This window comes from Siphateles boraxobius, unplaced genomic scaffold (assembly GCF_051911475.1).
Source record: "Siphateles boraxobius isolate OS27281-9 unplaced genomic scaffold, OSU_SipBor_1 77, whole genome shotgun sequence".
Taxonomy (NCBI): domain Eukaryota; kingdom Metazoa; phylum Chordata; class Actinopteri; order Cypriniformes; family Leuciscidae; genus Siphateles; species Siphateles boraxobius.
This window is the reverse complement of record NW_027509205.1, coordinates 23,736,829-23,756,082: the sequence shown is the minus strand read 5'-3', so window position 1 is coordinate 23,756,082 and position 19,254 is coordinate 23,736,829. Positions and strand designations below refer to the sequence as shown.

General features: G+C 40.2%; 2 protein-coding genes across 4 annotated transcripts in view; both read right to left on the bottom strand.

Annotated features, from left to right (window-relative positions):
• The window catches only part of lmnl3 (lamin L3), a 163,978-nt gene that overhangs the window by 43,671 nt on the left and 101,053 nt on the right, over window positions 1–19,254 (bottom strand). The gene's annotated exons all lie outside the window — the stretch shown is intronic.
• Window positions 1–19,254, bottom strand: part of vdra (vitamin D receptor a) — an 85,566-nt gene that overhangs the window by 12,255 nt on the left and 54,057 nt on the right. For all 3 annotated transcript variants that reach the window (XM_077218660.1, XM_077218659.1, XM_077218661.1), the window contains 6 exons: window positions 17,404–17,534; window positions 10,049–10,233; window positions 9,169–9,268; window positions 6,691–6,865; window positions 3,361–3,512; window positions 846–962 (listed from right to left, as the gene is read on the bottom strand). In XM_077218660.1, the coding sequence (XP_077074775.1) occupies window positions 846–962; window positions 3,361–3,512; window positions 6,691–6,865; window positions 9,169–9,268; window positions 10,049–10,233; window positions 17,404–17,534 (860 nt within the window). The remainder of the gene's footprint in view (window positions 1–845; window positions 963–3,360; window positions 3,513–6,690; window positions 6,866–9,168; window positions 9,269–10,048; window positions 10,234–17,403; window positions 17,535–19,254) is intronic.

The following is a 19,254-nucleotide window of genomic DNA, read 5'->3' as shown; positions in this document are numbered from 1 at the left end:
AACACACCTCTGATTGGCCACTGTGTTCAAGAGATCAACAAACACACCTCTGATTGGCCACTGTGTTCAAGAGATCAACAAACACACCTCTGATTGGCCACTGTGTTCAAGAGATCAACAAACACCTCTGATTGGCCACTGTGTTCAAGAGATCAACAAACACACCTCTGATTGGCCACTGTGTTCAAGAGATCAACAAACACACCTCTGATTGGCCACTGTGTTCAAGAGATCAACAAACACACCTCTGATTGGCCACTGTGTTCAAGAGATCAACAAACACCTCTGATTGGCCACTGTGTTCAAGAGATCAACAAACACACCTCTGATTGGCCACTGTGTTCAAGAGATCAACAAACACACCTCTGATTGGCCACTGTGTTCAAGAGATCAACAAACACACCTCTGATTGGCCACTGTGTTCAAGAGATCAACAAACACACCTCTGATTGGCCACTGTGTTCAAGAGATCAACAAACACACCTCTGATTGGCCACTGTGTTCAAGAGATCTGTGATTGGCTACATTGCTCACTGCTACAAAAAGAAACCCTAGACAGCAACATAGTGTCACGCATCTTTTTCGGCAACACCTGATCCATTAATACTAACACTTTATCTTCTATTCTATATCTATTATCTTTATAAATGTAAATGTGTCGGCCCGAACACCGGAGCGTTTGTCAAATCAGTTTCATCGATGTGATATTTTTAACGGAGGGTGCTCTTGCTTTTATTTGAGGTTGCTTAGCACTCTGAAAGGTATTTTTCAGATTAAATGTGCAGAAGTTTAGGTACAGTACATATCAGTTTATTCCAAATGTGTTGAGATGCAACTGAACACACCTGGCGACAGCAGGCATATGGCCATCAGCAGCACGTGCTCCTCCTCATGCATACTCAGCTTCTTCAGGCCCACCTGAAACTTCACCAGCGGCTCCAGCAGCTCCACTGTGTGACCCGCTGCACACACACACACACACACAGGTGAGAACGTTAACATATGTGTGAGCGTGTGTGTGAGTGCGTAAGTGTGTGTGTGTGTGTCTGTGAATGCGTTAGTGTGTGTGATTGAGCATGTAGTGAGTGTGCGTGTGAGAGTGTGAGTGCGTAAGTGTGTGTGTGAGTCTGTGAGTGCGTATGTGTGTGTGATTGAGCGTGTAAGTGAGTGTGAGTATGTGAGAGTGTAAGTGTGTGCGTGTGTGTGTGAGTCTGTGTGAGTGCGTAAGTGTGTGTGAGTACGAGTGTGCGTGTTTGTGAGTGCGTGAGCGTGTAAGTGAGTGTGAGTATGTGAGAGTGAAAGTGTGTGAGTCTGTGTGAGTGTGTAAGTGTGTGTGATTGAGCGTGTGAGTGCGTGAGAGCGTAAGTGTGTGTGTGTGTGTGATTGAGCGTGTGAGAGTGTGTGAGAGCGTAAGTGTGTGTGTGTGATTGAGCGTGTAAGTGAGTGTGCTTGTTTGTGTGTGTGAGTGTGTAAGTGTGTGAGTGTGTGCAAGCGTGTAAGTGTGTGTGTGCAAGCGTGTAAGTGTGTGTGTGTGAGTGTGTAAGTGTGTGTGATTGAGCGTGTAAGTGAGTGTGAGTATGTGAGAGTGAAAGTGTGTGAGTCTGTGTGAGTGCGTAAGTGTGTGTGAGTACGACTGTATCTGTTTGTGTGTGTGAGTGCGTGTGTGTGGGTGATTGAGCGTGTAAGTGAGTGTGTGAGTGTGTGAGAGTGAAAGTGTGTGAGTCTGTGAGTGTGTAAGTGTGTGAGTGTGTGCAAGCGTGTAAGTGCGAGTGTGGGTGTGTTTGAGCATGTGTCTGTGTGAGTGCGTAAGTGTGTGTGATTGAGCGTGTAAGTGAGTGTGTGAGAGTGTGTGAGAGCGTAAGTGTGTGTGTGTGATTGAGCGTGTAAGTGAGTGTGCTTGTTTGTGTGTGTGAGTGTGTAAGTGTGTGAGTGTGTGCAAGCGTGTAAGTGTGTGTGTGCAAGCGTGTAAGTGTGTGTGATTGAGCGTGTAAGTGAGTGTGAGTATGTGAGAGTGAAAGTGTGTGAGTCTGTGTGAGTGCGTAAGTGTGTGTGAGTACGACTGTGCCTGTTTGTGTGTGTGAGTGCGTGTGTGTGGGTGATTGAGCGTGTAAGTGAGTGTGTGAGTGTGTGAGAGCGTAAGTGTGTGTGTGTGATTGAGCGTGTGAGTGAGTGTGCTTGTTTGTGTGTGTGAGTGTGTAAGTGTGTGAGTGTGTGCAAGCGTGTAAGTGTGTGTGTGTGTGCGCGTGTAAGTGCGAGTGTGGGTGTGTTTGAGCATGTGTCTGTGTGAGTGCGTAAGTGTGTGTGATTGAGCGTGTAAGTGAGTGTGTGAGAGCGTAAGTATGTGTGTGTGATTGAGCGTGTAAGTGAGTGTGCTTGTTTGTGTGTGTGAGTGTGTAAGTGTGTGAGTGTGTGCAAGCGTGTAAGTGTGTGTGTGTGTGTGCAAGCGTGTAAGTGTGTGTGTGTGAGTGTGTAAGTGTGTGTGAGTATGTGAGAGTGAAAGTGTGTGAGTCTGTGAGTGTGTAAGTGTGTGAGTGTGTGCAAGCGTGTAAGTGCGAGTGTGGGTGTGTTTGAGCATGTGTCTGTGTGAGTGCGTAAGTGTGTGTGATTGAGCGTGTAAGTGAGTGTGTGAGAGTGTGTGAGAGCGTAAGTGTGTGTGTGTGATTGAGCGTGTAAGTGAGTGTGCTTGTTTGTGTGTGTGAGTGTGTAAGTGTGTGAGTGTGTGCAAGCGTGTAAGTGTGTGTGTGCAAGCGTGTAAGTGTGTGTGTGTGAGTGTGTGTGATTGAGCGTGTAAGTGAGTGTGAGTATGTGAGAGTGAAAGTGTGTGAGTCTGTGAGTGTGTAAGTGTGTGTGATTGAGCGTGTGAGAGTGCGTGAGTGTGTGTGTGAGTCTGTGTGAGTGCGTAAGTGTGTGTGAGTACGACTGTGCCTGTTTGTGTGTGTGAGTGCGTGTGTGTGGGTGATTGAGCGTGTAAGTGAGTGTGTGAGAGTGTGTGAGAGCGTAAGTGTGTGTGTGTGATTGAGCGTGTGAGTGAGTGTGCTTGTTTGTGTGTGTGAGTGTGTAAGTGTGTGCAAGCGTGTAAGTGTGTGCAAGCGTGTAAGTGTGTGTGTGTTTGAGCATGTGTCTGTGTGAGTGCGTAAGTGTGTGTGATTGAGCGTGTAAGTGAGTGTGTGTGTGAGTGCTTAAGTGTGTGAGTCTGTGTTAGTGCATGTGTGTGTGATTGAGCGTGTAAGTGAGTGTGTGTGTGTAAGTGTGTGTGTGCGAGCGTGCAAGTGTGTATTTGAGTCTGTGTGAGCACGTAAGTGTGTGTGTGCGCGTAAGTGCGAGTGTGTGTATGTTTGAGCATGAGTGTGTGTGTGTTACCCTTGGTGACGTCATTGACGCAGTATTTGAAGTCAGGTCCTCCGCAGCTCCAGCTCATGTCCTCGAGACTGAACGACTGATTCGACCTCAACATGATGATCTCGATGGCACTGGACTTGAGCAGAGCGATCTGATCTTCTGCCGTCAGGTCCCTGACACACACACACACACACACACACTTCGTCAAGCAGGGTTATTATCGTTATCTAACTATTGAAAACGTCTGTGAAATTGAGCTCAAATTGAATATAAATAATAATTGAAAAATTTTAAGTAAACGAAAATGAACGTTTAGTTTTTTGAAACGAAGCTTAAAAAACGAGACCTTCTCTGACTTCCTATGTTTATGATGTTTATGTGAAGGGTTTTGGACATTACAGTGACACACGAAACTAATGCTTATACAATGTTCAGGATAAGAGTAGTTCTGTGCTGTAATGTCAATGTGTCGTGCAAAGAAAACAGATTCAGTCAGACTATAGTCTCACATAGTCAGATCTATATAGTTTATACTCTCAAATATACTTTATAATCAAATTATCATAACAGTGTGATTTTAATGAGCTCATCTGTCGACGGTGAATCTTTCGAAGTGCTTGAATTTGACTTTTTGAAATCTAAGTTCTGCAAAACTCTTAAAAAAAACATTTATGAAGAGGTAGTTGAAAAGTATTTGAATTATTGAAACACAATATATATGAAATTAGTGCTTCATTTTTTATGATGCATCAATATTTGAATGCAAAATGAACACCGCAGCCAGTCTGATACAGTGCCTAGCATAAGCGAACACACCCATGCTAAAGTTGACCTAAAGAGGAATAAAAAAATCATCTTTTGGAAATTGATCTTAATCACATAAGATCTTCCATAAGATCATCTCAATGCAAATCATACCAGTTATTAGCCTAACTGAAATAACACGATGCCAATCTCTAGGTATGGTGAAGGGTGTGTGATCATGTGGGATATTTTAATTCCAAAGGCCAAGAGAACTTTTGCAACAAAACTAAAACCATAAAAAATAATAATAATAATAATGGTTGAATGAAAATAAAATATATTTTTAAACAATTTAATCTCATTTTAGCTAGTTGCTAAAGCAATATTTCTCATTTTCATTTAGTTTAACTTAAGTTCTAAAATAGCAAAAATTCAAACAGAAAAAAAGTCAAAAATATAAAAAAGTATAGACACATGTACAAAAAATAAGACAAAACCACAGCAAAATTACTGAAAAGAATTGTGCAACAGTTTTTGTACTTGAAATAAAATGTATATATATATATAAAACTGTAATAGAATAATCAGAGATACTAAAATAACACTGATCAAACAAATTCTTCATTAAAAGTCACTGGACGAGATAAAAACAAGTTAACAATCCAAACACCATCTTCAGTTGTAAACAAAGGATGTAACAGTTTTGGAAACATGTTTTTATCTATCGATCTTTTAATAAAAAATTTGTTTGAACATTTTATTACCTGGATGTTTTAGATGAATCTACATAGACATAAAATTACACTCAAGATCACACAAATATTGCAGATTCTTCTGCGGTGTTGCTTGAGCCGAAACTAAACGTCCAACATTAACCATCAGTAACTGCTGTTAAGATGGTGGACGTTAGGTACAGTGTCGTTTCAGTATTAGCCATCTACTATTATAGCATTTATGAATATTTTGAATCAGCTTATATTTTGATATTTATTGTATGCCTCAGATTTGAGCCTTAAACAACTACATTATCGAGTGTTCGTACAGATAATGTAAAAACTAATTACAGGACTTTAAGCACTACTTTATTTGGTTTTCAAGGATTAAAATCAGAGATTGCACTTACCAAACATTATCTTTAGTATTTTTAAGGATGTTTTAAACTCAAATTACAGATATAAGGTATCAAAAATACAACTTATTTAATAATATATATACACGTTTATAATGGCTATTATTGTTCAATAAATAATATTTTATATTATAATATTGGCGTACTTATTTCGAGAAAAGGTCTGATGGGGGTTTATCAGGTGGGCTGCAGTGTTCATTTTGCGTGTAAAGATTGTTTTTGTTTTTAAATGAAATTTTATATATATTGTATTTAAATAAGTCAAGCTCTTTTCAAATACCTCTTCGTAATTTTGGCTGTTTTCAAGGCTTTTCTAGGACTTAAATTTCAAAAAGTACTTTCTTTACACTGTACAGAAACGCTGCCGTGTGTCGTTCAGAGATGCAAAACAGTCCTATGGCTTTGTTTGGACTGATTTTCGTTGACGAAATAGAGTAAAAGCGTTGTGTTTAAAAAAAATCACTTAAACCCCTTAACTGAGAACAGATGTGAAAATGCACTATCCAAACTTAAATGGTGGTAATTCAAGAATGCTTTGGAATATAGACCTAAATTTGGTGTTGTTTTAAAGAACACTCTCCGATTATTCTTGAAGTGAAAGCACATCAAAAAAATTAAAGTATGAAAAAGTTATGGAAGTTTAAATTTATTGTAACTCAAATGTACTGTACTAAATATTTTTTTATAAAATATGAATTGTGCAAAATATTTTTTACTCTGAAATCAAAGATTTATGTCTAACCAAATTTTGTTCCAAATTTGAAGTCTATATATCACAAAAATGTAAGTTCCTATGAGATTTTCTTTAGGCGTAATAAAAAATATTCACCGGGTGACACACATTCCATTTATTTTTATGCATTCTCCTGTAACAAATTAATAAATCACAAAATAGTCGCCAAATATGGAACCTTGAGACTCAGATCTTTATGATTATAATTAAAACTTTAATTATAAAATAGTTAAAATGATTGTGTAATATGAAACCTGATGACGCCCACTAGGGGAGGAGACTGCTAAAATAATTTAAAGTGCCATTACCATGGTAACGCAACGTCCAATTTCTAAACGGTTTTCACAGGATGCATTTTGAGTTCGTAAGCTTTTGAATGATACCTAATTTATGGTGATTACTAAAATATGTGATACAAAAAAAGGCAAGAAAAAAAAATCGGGACGGTGACGGTTAGGATCTTCGCACACCGAGTCATACATTTTCGCATGCATTTTTTTCGTATTCGTAAAAAAAACCGTAGAATATCGAACCCGATCCGAATTTTTTTATGACGGACGAAAGTTTCGGAGGCGGTATGTAAACGTGATTGACAACGTGACAACGTATTTATTTTTTAATGTGCGAAAATTACGGACGAGAAGTTCGGACTGAGTGTGCAAGGACCTTTAAGGTTTTAAACTGAACTGTGAGAGTGAACATCAGATGTTTTTGGCTGATATGATGCACTTGGTCCGAGACTCACCTGAATCCCGGGATCATTTTGGCGAATCCGATGACCTTCTGGATGCTGTAGCTGACGAGGTCTGCGAGGTGCGGTAACATGGAGAGGCGAGAGCTGTCCTCCTCGATGGAGTCGGGACTACTGTCCTGATACATCATCAGCAGATTACTGAAGTTCAGCTTTGTGTCCACAGACTCTACAGACACACCAGAGAGAGAGTGTGTGAGTCTGAGTGAGTGAGTGAGTCTGAGTGAGTGAGTGACTGTGAGTGAGTGAGTGAGTCTGAGTGAGTGAGTGAGTCTGAGTGAGTGAGTGAGTGACTGTGAGTGAGTGAGTCTGAGTGAGTGAGTGAGTCTGAGTGAGTGAGTGAGTCTGAGTGAGTGAGTGAGTGAGTCTGAGTGAGTGAGTGAGTGAGTCTGAGTGAGTGAGTGAGTGAGTCTGAGTGAGTGAGTGAGTGAGTCTGAGTGAGTGAGTCTGAGTGAGTGAGTCTGAGTGAGTGAGTCTGAGTGAGTGAGTCTGAGTGAGTGAGTCTGAGTGAGTGAGTCTGAGTGAGTGAGTCTGAGTGAGTGAGTCTGAGTGAGTGAGTCTGAGTGAGTGAGTCTGAGTGAGTGAGTCTGAGTGAGTGAGTCTGAGTGAGTGAGTCTGAGTGAGTGAGTCTGAGTGAGTGAGTCTGAGTGAGTGAGTCTGAGTGAGTGAGTGAGTCTGAGTGAGTGAGTGAGTCTGAGTGAGTGAGTGAGTCTGAGTGAGTGAGTGAGTCTGAGTGAGTGAGTGAGTCTGAGTGAGTGAGTGAGTCTGAGTGAGTGAGTCTGAGTGAGTGAGTGAGTCTGAGTGAGTGAGTCTGAGTGAGTGAGTCTGAGTGAGTGAGTCTGAGTGAGTGAGTCTGAGTGAGTGAGTCTGAGTGAGTGAGTCTGAGTGAGTGAGTCTGAGTGAGTGAGTGAGTGAGTCTGAGTGAGTGAGTGAGTGAGTGAGTCTGAGTGAGTGGGTGAGTGAGTCTGAGTGAGTGAGTGAGTCTGAGTGAGTGAGTCTGAGTGAGTGAGTCTGAGTGAGTGATTCTGATTGAGTGAGTGAGTGAGTCTGAGAGAGTGAGTGAGTCTGAGAGAGTGAGTGAGTCTGAGAGAGTGAGTGAGTCTGAGTGAGTGAGTCTGAGTGAGTGAGTCTGAGTGAGTGAGTCTGAGTGAGTGAGTCTGAGTGAGTGAGTGAGTCTGAGTGAGTGAGTCTGAGTGAGTGAGTCTGAGTGAGTGAGTGAGTCTGAGTGAGTGAGTCTGAGTGAGTGAGTCTGAGTGAGTGAGTCTGAGTGAGTCTGAGTGAGTGAGTGAGTGAGTCTGAGTGAGTGAGTGAGTCTGAGTGAGTGAGTCTGAGTGAGTGAGTGAGTCTGAGAGAGTGAGTGAGTCTGAGTGAGTGAGTCTGAGTGAGTGAGTCTGAGTGAGTGATTCTGATTGAGTGAGTGAGTCTGAGTGAGTGAGTCTGAGTGAGTGAGTGAGTCTGAGTGAGTGAGTCTGAGTGAGTGAGTCTGAGTGAGTGAGTCTGAGTGAGTGAGTCTGAGTGAGTGAGTGAGTCTGAGTGAGTGAGTCTGATTGAGTGAGTCTGATTGAGTGAGTGAGTGAGTGAGTGAGTCTGAGAGAGTGAGTGAGTCTGAGTGAGTGATTCTGATTGAGTGAGTGAGTGAGTCTGAGTGAGTGAGTCTGAGTGAGTGAGTCTGAGTGAGTGAGTCTGAGTGAGTGAGTCTGAGTGAGTGAGTCTGAGTGAGTGAGTCTGAGTGAGTGAGTGAGTCTGAGTGAGTGAGTCTGAGTGAGTGAGTCTGAGTGAGTGAGTCTGAGTGAGTGAGTCTGAGTGAGTGAGTCTGAGTGAGTGAGTCTGAGTGAGTGAGTCTGAGTGAGTGAGTCTGAGTGAGTGAGTCTGAGTGAGTGAGTCTGAGTGAGTGAGTCTGAGTGAGTGAGTCTGAGTGAGTGAGTCTGAGTGAGTGAGTCTGAGTGAGTGAGTCTGAGTGAGTGAGTCTGAGTGAGTCTGAGTGAGTGAGTCTGAGTGAGTGAGTCTGAGTGAGTGAGTCTGAGTGAGTGAGTCTGAGTGAGTGAGTCTGAGTGAGTGAGTCTGAGTGAGTGAGTCTGAGTGAGTGAGTCTGAGTGAGTGAGTCTGAGTGAGTGATTCTGAGTGAGTGAGTGAGTCTGAGTGAGTGAGTCTGAGTGAGTGAGTCTGAGTGAGTGAGTCTGAGTGAGTGAGTCTGAGTGAGTGATTCTGAGTGAGTGAGTGAGTCTGAGTGAGTGATTGAGTCTGAGTGAGTGATTCTGAGTGAGTGAGTGAGTCTGAGTGAGTGATTCTGAGTGAGTGAGTGAGTCTGAGTGAGTGAGTCTGAGTGAGTGAGTCCGAGTGAGTGAGTCCGAGTGAGTGAGTCCGAGTCCGAGTGAGTGAGTCCGAGTGAGTGAGTCTGAGTGAGTGAGTGAGTGAGTGAGTGAGTGAGTGAGTGAGTGAGAGAGAGAGTGTGAGAATGTGTGTGTGTGTCACCTGGTGAATGGTTGAATGAATCTGATGAGGCGTCAGACAGAGAGTGTAGAGACGCGGCTCGACTGGCGCTGCGAGTGACGGGACCCTCTCGGACCGGAGGCTGAACAAACACACAGTCAGTCAAAAATACATATAGCAAACAAAAAAATGTGTTCAAGTAGGATGTGTTCAAAACAAACAAGAGAAATAATTACACGAGTCATTCCACTTCCAATAAGTTCCACTGTTAATCTAGTGCCTCTGAACCCCTCCACCTCCCCAGCTCCACCTGCCTACATCTGATACTGGATTTATGTCTATGTATTTATGCAGCAGAGTTGCCATGATTGAAATATATGTAGATATATTTACATAAACGTATATAAATATATATAATACCAGGATAAATAGACTGTAACATCCTTTATTTGTTTGTTTGTTTGTATATGCATTAGTATTTTACAGATACTTCTCAGATAAAACACATTTATAGAATATAAATGTTTAATTTATGAAACATCAAATCAAAATCACAGAATCAGTCGTTCATAAAGTCTTTCTATGCTGCAGTTTTTTCATCAAAATGATTATGACAGCAACTAAAATAAAACCCTAAAGTTAAACCCATCGCTAACAGGTTCTCACTGACTAATGTTCATGCTTTACAAAGCAGATCTTTAATTCGTTTTGCAGAGACACTTGATGATAACTGATTTTATGCAACAATTCTAGAACAAACAGATTCATGTGACACTGAAGACTGGAATAATGATGCTGAAACTTCAGCTTTGATCACAGGAATAAATTACACTTGACTATATATTCACATAGAAAACAGCTGTTTTACATTGGAATATTATTTCACAATTTTACTGTGTTTTCGATTAAATAAAGGACTGACCCTGAACCGGACGAAGTCAGAGTAGGAGTCGTCGTAAGTCTTGTGATGCGCCTCCATCAGTGTGTTGATGATCTGCATCTGTTCTTCACTCAGACGAGGTTTCCTCGCCTCGCGCGCCGCCTCCTCCTCCTTCCGTTTCAGGATCAAATCCTTCTTTCTCTGCACCTCCTCATCCGTCAGAATGACTGAGAGAGACAGAACCAGTTATATGATGAATAAATGAAAACTGTTCGGCAACTAAGTCCCACTGTAGTCAATCATTTTATCTTAAATCTTATTATTTAATCTATCTTATTCTGTCTTTGGTTCACTGCAGTTTTAAGGAGAAAATACTCAGCAATGCTGTCGACTTATGAATTTACACATGGTTTGTCTTAAAGCATATTAAAAACACCACATAGACATATAAACAACATTAAAAGCTGGATTTTCACCACAGGGGGACTTTAAAGTAGGGAAGCTGTTCCAATAATCAAGGTTAACTAAAACGAAAACGCCTTAACGTAAGGCAATTAAAATTTTACATGATGTGCCGATTTATTAATTCAAATCAAGTTTGGCTGAGAAATTACCCAATCATTATTGTGTGAGATAAGAGAAGCACTGACTGGACATTACAAAAAGTAGCTTTAAAAGTAAATATTTTGATTCAACACACAAACTTTTATGGCTGCAATGTGGTCAACTGTGGATGAAAAATAAAATTATGCTCTAAATATGAAAGTAAAACCGCAGTAATTGAGTCATTGAATCATCCATTCAACCGATTCATTCAGGAACGAAGCGAGTGAGCATCTTTATGCATGAGTCACTGAATCAACGACTCGCTTGATTTGTTAAAGACCACGGATTCATTCAGTAATGAAACTCAGGGAAGGGCAACACTTCTGCTAACGCTTTTTTCAGGAACTATTTTCATTGGCGAAATTGAGAAAAAAACAGACAATACTGTGTCTAAAATGCAACATTATTAACTTGTTTATTGAACTAGGTGTATAAAATCAATATCACATTTGCAATATTGTCATGTGATATCGCTAAACTATATCATGTGATATAAATACAAGACAAAACCCCACATATCTCGATTTAACGGTGTTTTAATAGGCGTCATCATGTAGTCTATCGTTGCCCTGCATCATGTTCAAAACTAAAGTAAAGTAAACTGTAGATGATGTACCAGTGCCAGGATGGGGTGTGTTACGAGCATTACCAATTTAAACGTGTTCCTTTTCCCATAATTAATTGCATATAATGAACATGACTCTTAAAAATAAAATTTAAAAATAGCGCATTGTTTTTTGTTTTAAAATTAGCAATTTTCAGCTGAAGAACCAAAATAACTAAATATTAAAAATAAATAAAAATAATATAATATTAAAAGGGAAAATGGAAAGTATAAAAATAAAAACTAATTCAAAATATTAATAAAGTATGATAGTTTGTTCAAATAAAATGCAGAATAAAGGGGCGGGGCCTGGTTGAGTTAGTTAGTAGTGTGTTAAACTGGTGGTTATGGAAAGTGGCGGGACATTTCCCAAACACACTCGACCAATCACAACACACTGCTCCAGCCGACCAATCACAACACACTGATCCAGCCAACCTACACAACACACTGCTCCAGCCGACCAATCACAACACACTGATCCAGCCGACCTACACAACACACTGATCCAGCTGATCAATCACAACACACTGCTCCAGCCGACCAATCACAACACACTGCTCCAGCCGACCAATCACAACACACTGATCCAGCTGATCAATCAGAGCACAGTGTGCTTTTCAGGAGGAGGGGCTTCATAGAGACAGGAAGTAAACCGGACTGCATTTCCTGAAAGCTTCGTTAGCCAACTTTGGTTGTAAGTTCTATCGTTATCAGCAGTTCAACGAGTCTGTGTTTCCTGAAACTATAGTTCTAACAAACATTCGCAAACAACATCGCAAACTTGTGTTTGGAGCGACAGATCTCGAGCTGTGGTTAAAAGCAGTTTCTAGTTTGCATGACATGTGACTCAATAAATCCTGATCTTGAGCAGAATAAGCAAGCTGACATTCAGTGCAATCTGTCTTTTATTTAGAATACATACAAATGTCATTTACGTCTTTTAGTTTATCAAGAGATTTAAAGTGTAGTTTTTGAAGAGCGCGCATGTGTGAACGAGCTCTAATGCGTAAGAACGAGTCTATGATTGAATCTGGAAATAAAGCTAAGTAACTGAGAAAAATGAGAAATAGTCCTCAGATGTCTGTAATTTATAGCAAAACATCTAGCGTTAATTCGATCTCAAACAGATTCATTAACAGTAGCTATTACTTCAACATCTGCGTGACATCATTAACATGTGGTTGAACAGCCGATTTGCGACAATCCGGTTTCGGGAAACAGTCGTGACTAGCGAGTTTATTTCTTCAACGATGTATCGTACTACGCTAGTGAAGCAGCGAGTTACGGCGTTATACGGGAAACACACTCGTGAAGAGAGGAGCTGCAACAATGAAAGTGAAAGTGACACGTGATGGCCAAGTATGGTAACCCATAATTGGAATTTGACCTCTGCATTTAACCCATCCAAGTAAGTGCACACACATTAGGAGCAGAGTAGTGAGTAGTGAACACACACACTGCAAACGTGGATACACACACCCGGAGCAGCGGGCAGCCTTGAGTGGCGTGCGGGGAGCGATTGGGGGTTAGGTGCCTTGCTCAAGGACACCTCAGTCATATTTCTGCCGGTACTGGAATCGAACCAGCAACCTTTGGGTCACCAGTCCAACTCTGTTACCATTAGGCCATGATTGCCCCTGAAGAATATGAGACATTCAAGCTGTTCTAGTAGAGCCTGAAACATCATCACGTCTTTGAGAAAGGGAATGACTGGTCCTGTGTTCATCCGAGTGAGACATCTTTACACACATTCTCACGCTGATATTCCCTTGGCTCAAACAAGTGAGGACGTCCGCCAGACTCTTTATCTCTCACACACACACACACACACACACACACACACACACACACAGTGTCTGTGTGTCTGTCTAACTCATCCCCGACGGAGGCGTGAGATAGAGACACACACACAGAGGGCACACGGTCCAGACGGGCACAAGCCTGGCATCGGCCCACTCGAGGGAAACACTGGCCCTTGACAGACGTGCTGGTGTGTGTGTGTGTGTGTGTGTGTGTGTGTGTGTGTCTGTCTGTCTGTCTGTCTGTCTATCTCATGGCTCCGTGACATCACAGCATCCTATAGTGTGACATCCCAGCATCTTATAGTGTGACATCACAGCATCTTATAGTGTGACATCCCAGCATCTTATAGTGTGACATATCAGCATCCTATAGTGTGACATCACAGCATCCTATAGTGTGACATCACAGCATCTTATAGTGTGACATCACAGTATCCTATAGTGTGACATCACAGCATCCTATAGTGTGACATCACAGCATCCTATAGTGTGACATCACAGCATCCTATAGTGTGACATCCCAGCATCTTATAGTGTGACATCACAGCATCTTATAGTGTGACATCACAACATCCTATAGTGTGCCGTCACAGCATCTTATAGTGTGACGTCACAGCATCCTATAGTGTGACGTCACAGCATCCTATAGCGTGACATCCCAGCATCTTATAGTGTGACATCACAGCATCTTATAGTGTGACATCCCAGCATCTTATAGTGTGACATATCAGCATCCTATAGTGTGACATCACAGCATCCTATAGTGTGACATCACACATCTTATAGTGTGACATCACAGCATCCTATAGTGTGACATCACAGCATCCTATAGTGTGACATCACAGCATCCTATAGTGTGACATCACAGCATCCTATAGTGTGACATCCCAGCATCCTATAGTGTGACATCCCAGCATCTTATAGTGTGACATCACAGCATCCTATAGGATGCTGTGATGTCACACTATAGGATGCTGTGATGTCACACTATAGGATGCTGTGATGTCACACTATAAGATGCTGTGATGTCACACTATAGGATGCTATAAGATGCTGTGATGTCACACTATAGGATGCTGTGATGTCACATTATAAGATGCTGTGATGTCACACTATAGGATGCTGTTATGTCACACTATAGGATGCTGTGATGTCACACTATAGGATGCTGTGATGTCACTATAAGATGCTGTGATGTCACACTATAAGATGCTGTGATGTCACACTATAAGATGCTGTGATGTCACTATAAGATGCTGTGATGTCACTATAAGATGCTGTGATGTCACACTATAGGATGCTGTGATGTCACACTATAAGATGCTGTGATGTCACACTAAGATGCTGTGATGTCACTATAAGATGCTGTGACGTCACACTATAAGATGCTGTGATGTCACACTATAAGATAGTGATATCACAGCATCCTATAGTGTGACATCACAGCATCTTATAGTGTGACATCACAGCATCTTATAGTGTGACATCACAGCATCCTATAGTGTGACATCACAGCATCTTATAGTGTGACATCACAGCATCTTATAGTGTGACATCACAGCATCCTATAGTGTGACATCACAGCATCCTATAGTGTGACATCACAGCATCCTATAGTGTGACATCACAGCATCCTATAGTGTGACATCACAGCATCCTATAGTGTGTCATCACAGCATCCTATAGTGTGACATCACAGTATCCTATAGTGTGACGTCACGGTATCCTATAGTGTGACATCACAGTAGCCTATAGTGTGACATCACAGTATCCTATAGTGTGACATCACAGCATCCTATAGTGTGACATCACAGCATCCTATAGTGTGACATCACAGTATCCTATAGACCTTATGTAGCCACGCCCCTTTTCAGCGCTGAGCTCGTTGTCTTTTGACTTCCGGTCTGTATTTTCACAGCGATCTTGCGTAGTTATGAATGAACGGCTCGTTTAAAAAATGTCCAAGGTCCATTTGTTAAGACATATGCTTTACAATGCTTATGATAAACATTACAATGCTCATGATAACTTTCATTAACTCTACAATAAGAAAATCTACTTCACCAGCTAATTACTCCTGGACAGCGATGCCATAGAAATATACAGAGCGACCGCAAAAACGGAAGTTCAAAGACAATATTCTAAAGATGGCGGCGCCCTCGTTTCTCTGGTGCATAAGGTCTATACGTGTGAGATCAACATCTCACTGGCTACAAATCCGCTGACCTTTGACCCGCTGACCTCTGTCCTTCTGTCCTCAAGCGAGCGTATACGAAACACAAAGAGGCTCTTTTACGCCCCGATTGTATCCGCTTTCGCTTAAAGTAGCGACTGGCCTCTCCCACAACTGAGGGAAATCTGGGTCGCCCATTGTGCAACTTCATGGAGAAAAAGCATCATTGTTGGCTCTCTCTCTCTCTCCCTCTCAGCAGAGTTTGGAAACTGCAACTGTGTTTCCTCAAATGAACTGTGTGTTTGTGTGTGTGCGCTTCCAAAGACGTGAATCGACTAGTTTACGCTGAAACAAAGCAGATGTTTTAATTGATGCCGTTTTCTAACACTTTAGCAACTGCACAGCAAACACTCGTCGTTAAAATAATAATTAAATGTATTACTACATGTAGTTTAGTCATAATCATCCTTCACAACATACAAAACATCTCTCATATGAAAATGATGCCGTCGCAATCTTTCCCTCGCGGGTCAAAATGACCCGAAGACCTAAAATTATATATATTATTGTTTTTTTTGTCCAGATAGCTTTTTTTATTTTGATAATATTTTTCAATTTTTTTAATTAAACTTTTTTTTTTCGAGATTTTTTTTAATTTTTTTTATTTACCTTTAAATTACTAGATTTGATCAATAATAAAAATAATAATAAAAAAAAATAGTATTTTAAGCACATTCCTCACATTCTTTCAACTTAAATTCAAAATAACTCACAATTTCATGCATAACCCTTGTGGAAAATAATAATATAAGATGATATTTCATGATGGCCTTATATCTCTATATGGAGTAAATGAGCTGTTCCTCAGGGTCCTAAAGTCAGTTTATATCAGTGTGCATTCAGATACACATGTAGACATTATAAAATATATTTTTCTAAAGCATTTGGTTTAGCATTTTTAGTTTGAATTGAGCATTTTTAAGTTTTTCTATGTGTACTGAAGCATTCCTCACATTCCATTCATTCCTATGGGATAAAATTTTAAAATTTCAACCACAAAAACTCCTTGAATCCATTCATTTTTTTGTGTGTGTATTCGTGGTTCAAGTGCGACAAAAGTCCTGGGGTTTTGGTCCCCTATGATGAAAAAAAAAAAAAAAGACCCGAGGCAAGGATGAGGGTTAAAAATATAAAGACAGATGATTTTACATAAAAACTGCAGACTATATACATAATTATACAGTTAGTTCTGGTTCTCGAATCTGATTGGCTAAGAGCCTTTTCCAGCCATGCAATATTGTACTAATATCATAAAGAAAGCGTTTCACAGTTCGTATCACTCCGCTTGTTTCTGCCGGATCTAAACCGGCAGCATTTCTCACAGAAAGCGTCGATGGTGGAGAAGCAAACCCACTGTAATCTGACAAACACTTCTGTTACTGTGTCACGAAATATAGTTTTAAGAGGTTTTTGAAGTTAGAACGTAATTGTTTAGAGCTCAAATATGCAATTTATATTATAAATGTGTAAAATATAATATTAACCTTTTATAGCACTACACGTTTTTCTCCTCACTTCAGTACTGTACTGTTCGATCTAGCATTTATTTGTTTTAATCAAATGTTTTTTAGATATCTATTTTAATCAAATGTATTGATTTATTTTAATCAATTATCTGTTATTTAAAGCTCTTTTTAACACTGCTTCTCTCTAAACTTTTCCACTGACTCACTAGCACTCCCTTGTTAGATATATTTTTTTATTTAATCAAATAATTTAATTTAATTATTTTAATGTTTTTATTCATTTATCTGGTTAATTATTATTTATTTAAAATTAAATTTACCTTTAAATTTGATTGAAATCATAAAAAATATTTAAATAATGTTAATCTTATTTTTACATTACTTCTCTAAACTTTTCCACTGACCCTTTAGCACTCCACTCACCGTTATTTTTTTTAAATTATTTGAATATTTCTAATTTATTTAATGTTTTTATTTATTTATTTTATTTATTTAAAGCAAAACTTATGTTTATATTATTTAAATAATTTTTTTAATTGAATCAAATTCATTTGGCTTAATCTTACTTTAGATGCCAGTATTTGTGCATGAGTCTGATCTCGAGTGTGTTCGGGAGTCGTTTGCCCTGTGTTTATGGGCTCTGGCGACCCAGGCCGTGACCTCTGACCTCTGGTGACACTCACACTCCTTCATCATGCCGATGTCGACGCAGCGCTTCAGACGGCAGGCCTGGCAGTGACGCCGGTTGTCTTTGGTGATGGAGCAGTTTCCGCTGAACGGGCAGGTAAAACTGGCCTTGCGTTTCATACTGCGCCTGAGACACACACACACACACACACACACACACACACACACACACACGAAGAGCGTTAGAAATCACTGACAACTGTACAAGGCAATCTGGTAGATAAAGAGAACATAAACTGCAGGAGACACGGTGAAACAGACGTATTAAACATCTTACATTTGAGGAAATGTCACATTCTAACCAATGAGTTGGTCACGATAACAAGGACTTTATTCATATTTTAAATTTAGAATAAAAAAATAATTATGATATGCAATAAGTATAAAAAAAACATTACGTATTTTTCTAAACCATAAATAAAATAATAATAAATATAAATGTATGTATATCAAAAATGAATATAAATTATTATATTTTTTATATTAATACACATTTTAAATATATATGATATGATTTTAATGTAATAAAATATTTAATATTTAAAAAACATAATAAGTGTGTGTATAATATATATATATATATATATATATTAGGGCTGTCAACTTTAGTCGTTTAGTCGACTAATCGGTCGATGCCGTCTTGGTCGACTGACATTCTCATTGGTCGACCAGTCGCATTTTTTTTTAATCCTTTACAAGCAGTTATATATTACTGTATTCTATATATAATTAGCCTATGTTTTATCCCCAACTTTATTCAATATATTCAAATTACAATGGCGGACTACATCGTGTTTCTGCAAATGTTTCTCCTGGCTTTGCGGTCAGAAAAGATGTTTAGGACACATCTAAACCCGCCCCCAGCCCCCGACGTAAGCATGACGTGGTAAAAGAACGGTTCTCTGGTTCTAGTCCAGCAAAGAGTTGGTGCCGCTTTGGAACCAGTTTTCCTGGCCGAGAACCGGTTCTTTGGCTGTCGAAACACAAAGAACTGGTTCATGCGCAGGAACCGGCTCCGAACCGGCTCTCAAAATGCTTTGGTGGAAAAGGGGTAAGTAAGGAATATAGGTAGTTTTGCTGTATTCATTCAGTTAAAACGCTACTTGTTTTGGCTTTAGGGCCTGTTACCATATCGCGTCTTTTGCGCGCTCAAGTTCGTTATTTCAAATGTAGGCGCGCGGTATGCGCGCTCATAATGGAAGCGACGCGCTCGTTTTTTCCAAGCGCGTCCGCGCCGCATCGAGATAAAAACATCTCAACTTTTCAGACTGCCGCAAGCGTTTTCCTTGCTGTAACGGAGAGCGCAGCTGATGGTTGCGCTTAGCAACGACAGACGCCTCCGGAGCGCAACCGCCCTAGCGCTTTGGAAAAAGGAGAACACGGCGCGTCTAGCGTTTTCAACACGTTTTTAGGCGGTATATGTGACAAAATGTCCACGAAATCTAAATCTTTTGTCTGGCTGCATCCCTGCAACCTCCACTCCCGCAGAGCGCATGTTTTCCAAAGCAGGATTTATTGTAAACAAGTCGAGGAGCTGTCTTTTACCCAAGAATGTGGACATGTTAGTGTTTTTGGCCCACAACAAAAAAAAGGTGGACTAGGCCTGCAGATCTGTAAGTAGCCTTAACCGCTTTATTATGCTTACTCAATAGATTGTGTTTTCTTATGTTTTTATTGTTTTTTAGGCTATTTGGTTTTTTTGTGTGTTTGTTTATAAACGCCTAGATCGGCTGGACAAAAGTTAACCCACAGCTTTAAAAGTAAAGAAGAATATACAGCCTGTATAAACGAGAGCTTTTGTTAGGATTTTTCATTATTTGGCAGTAGCAGTTATATTTTTTGTAGCG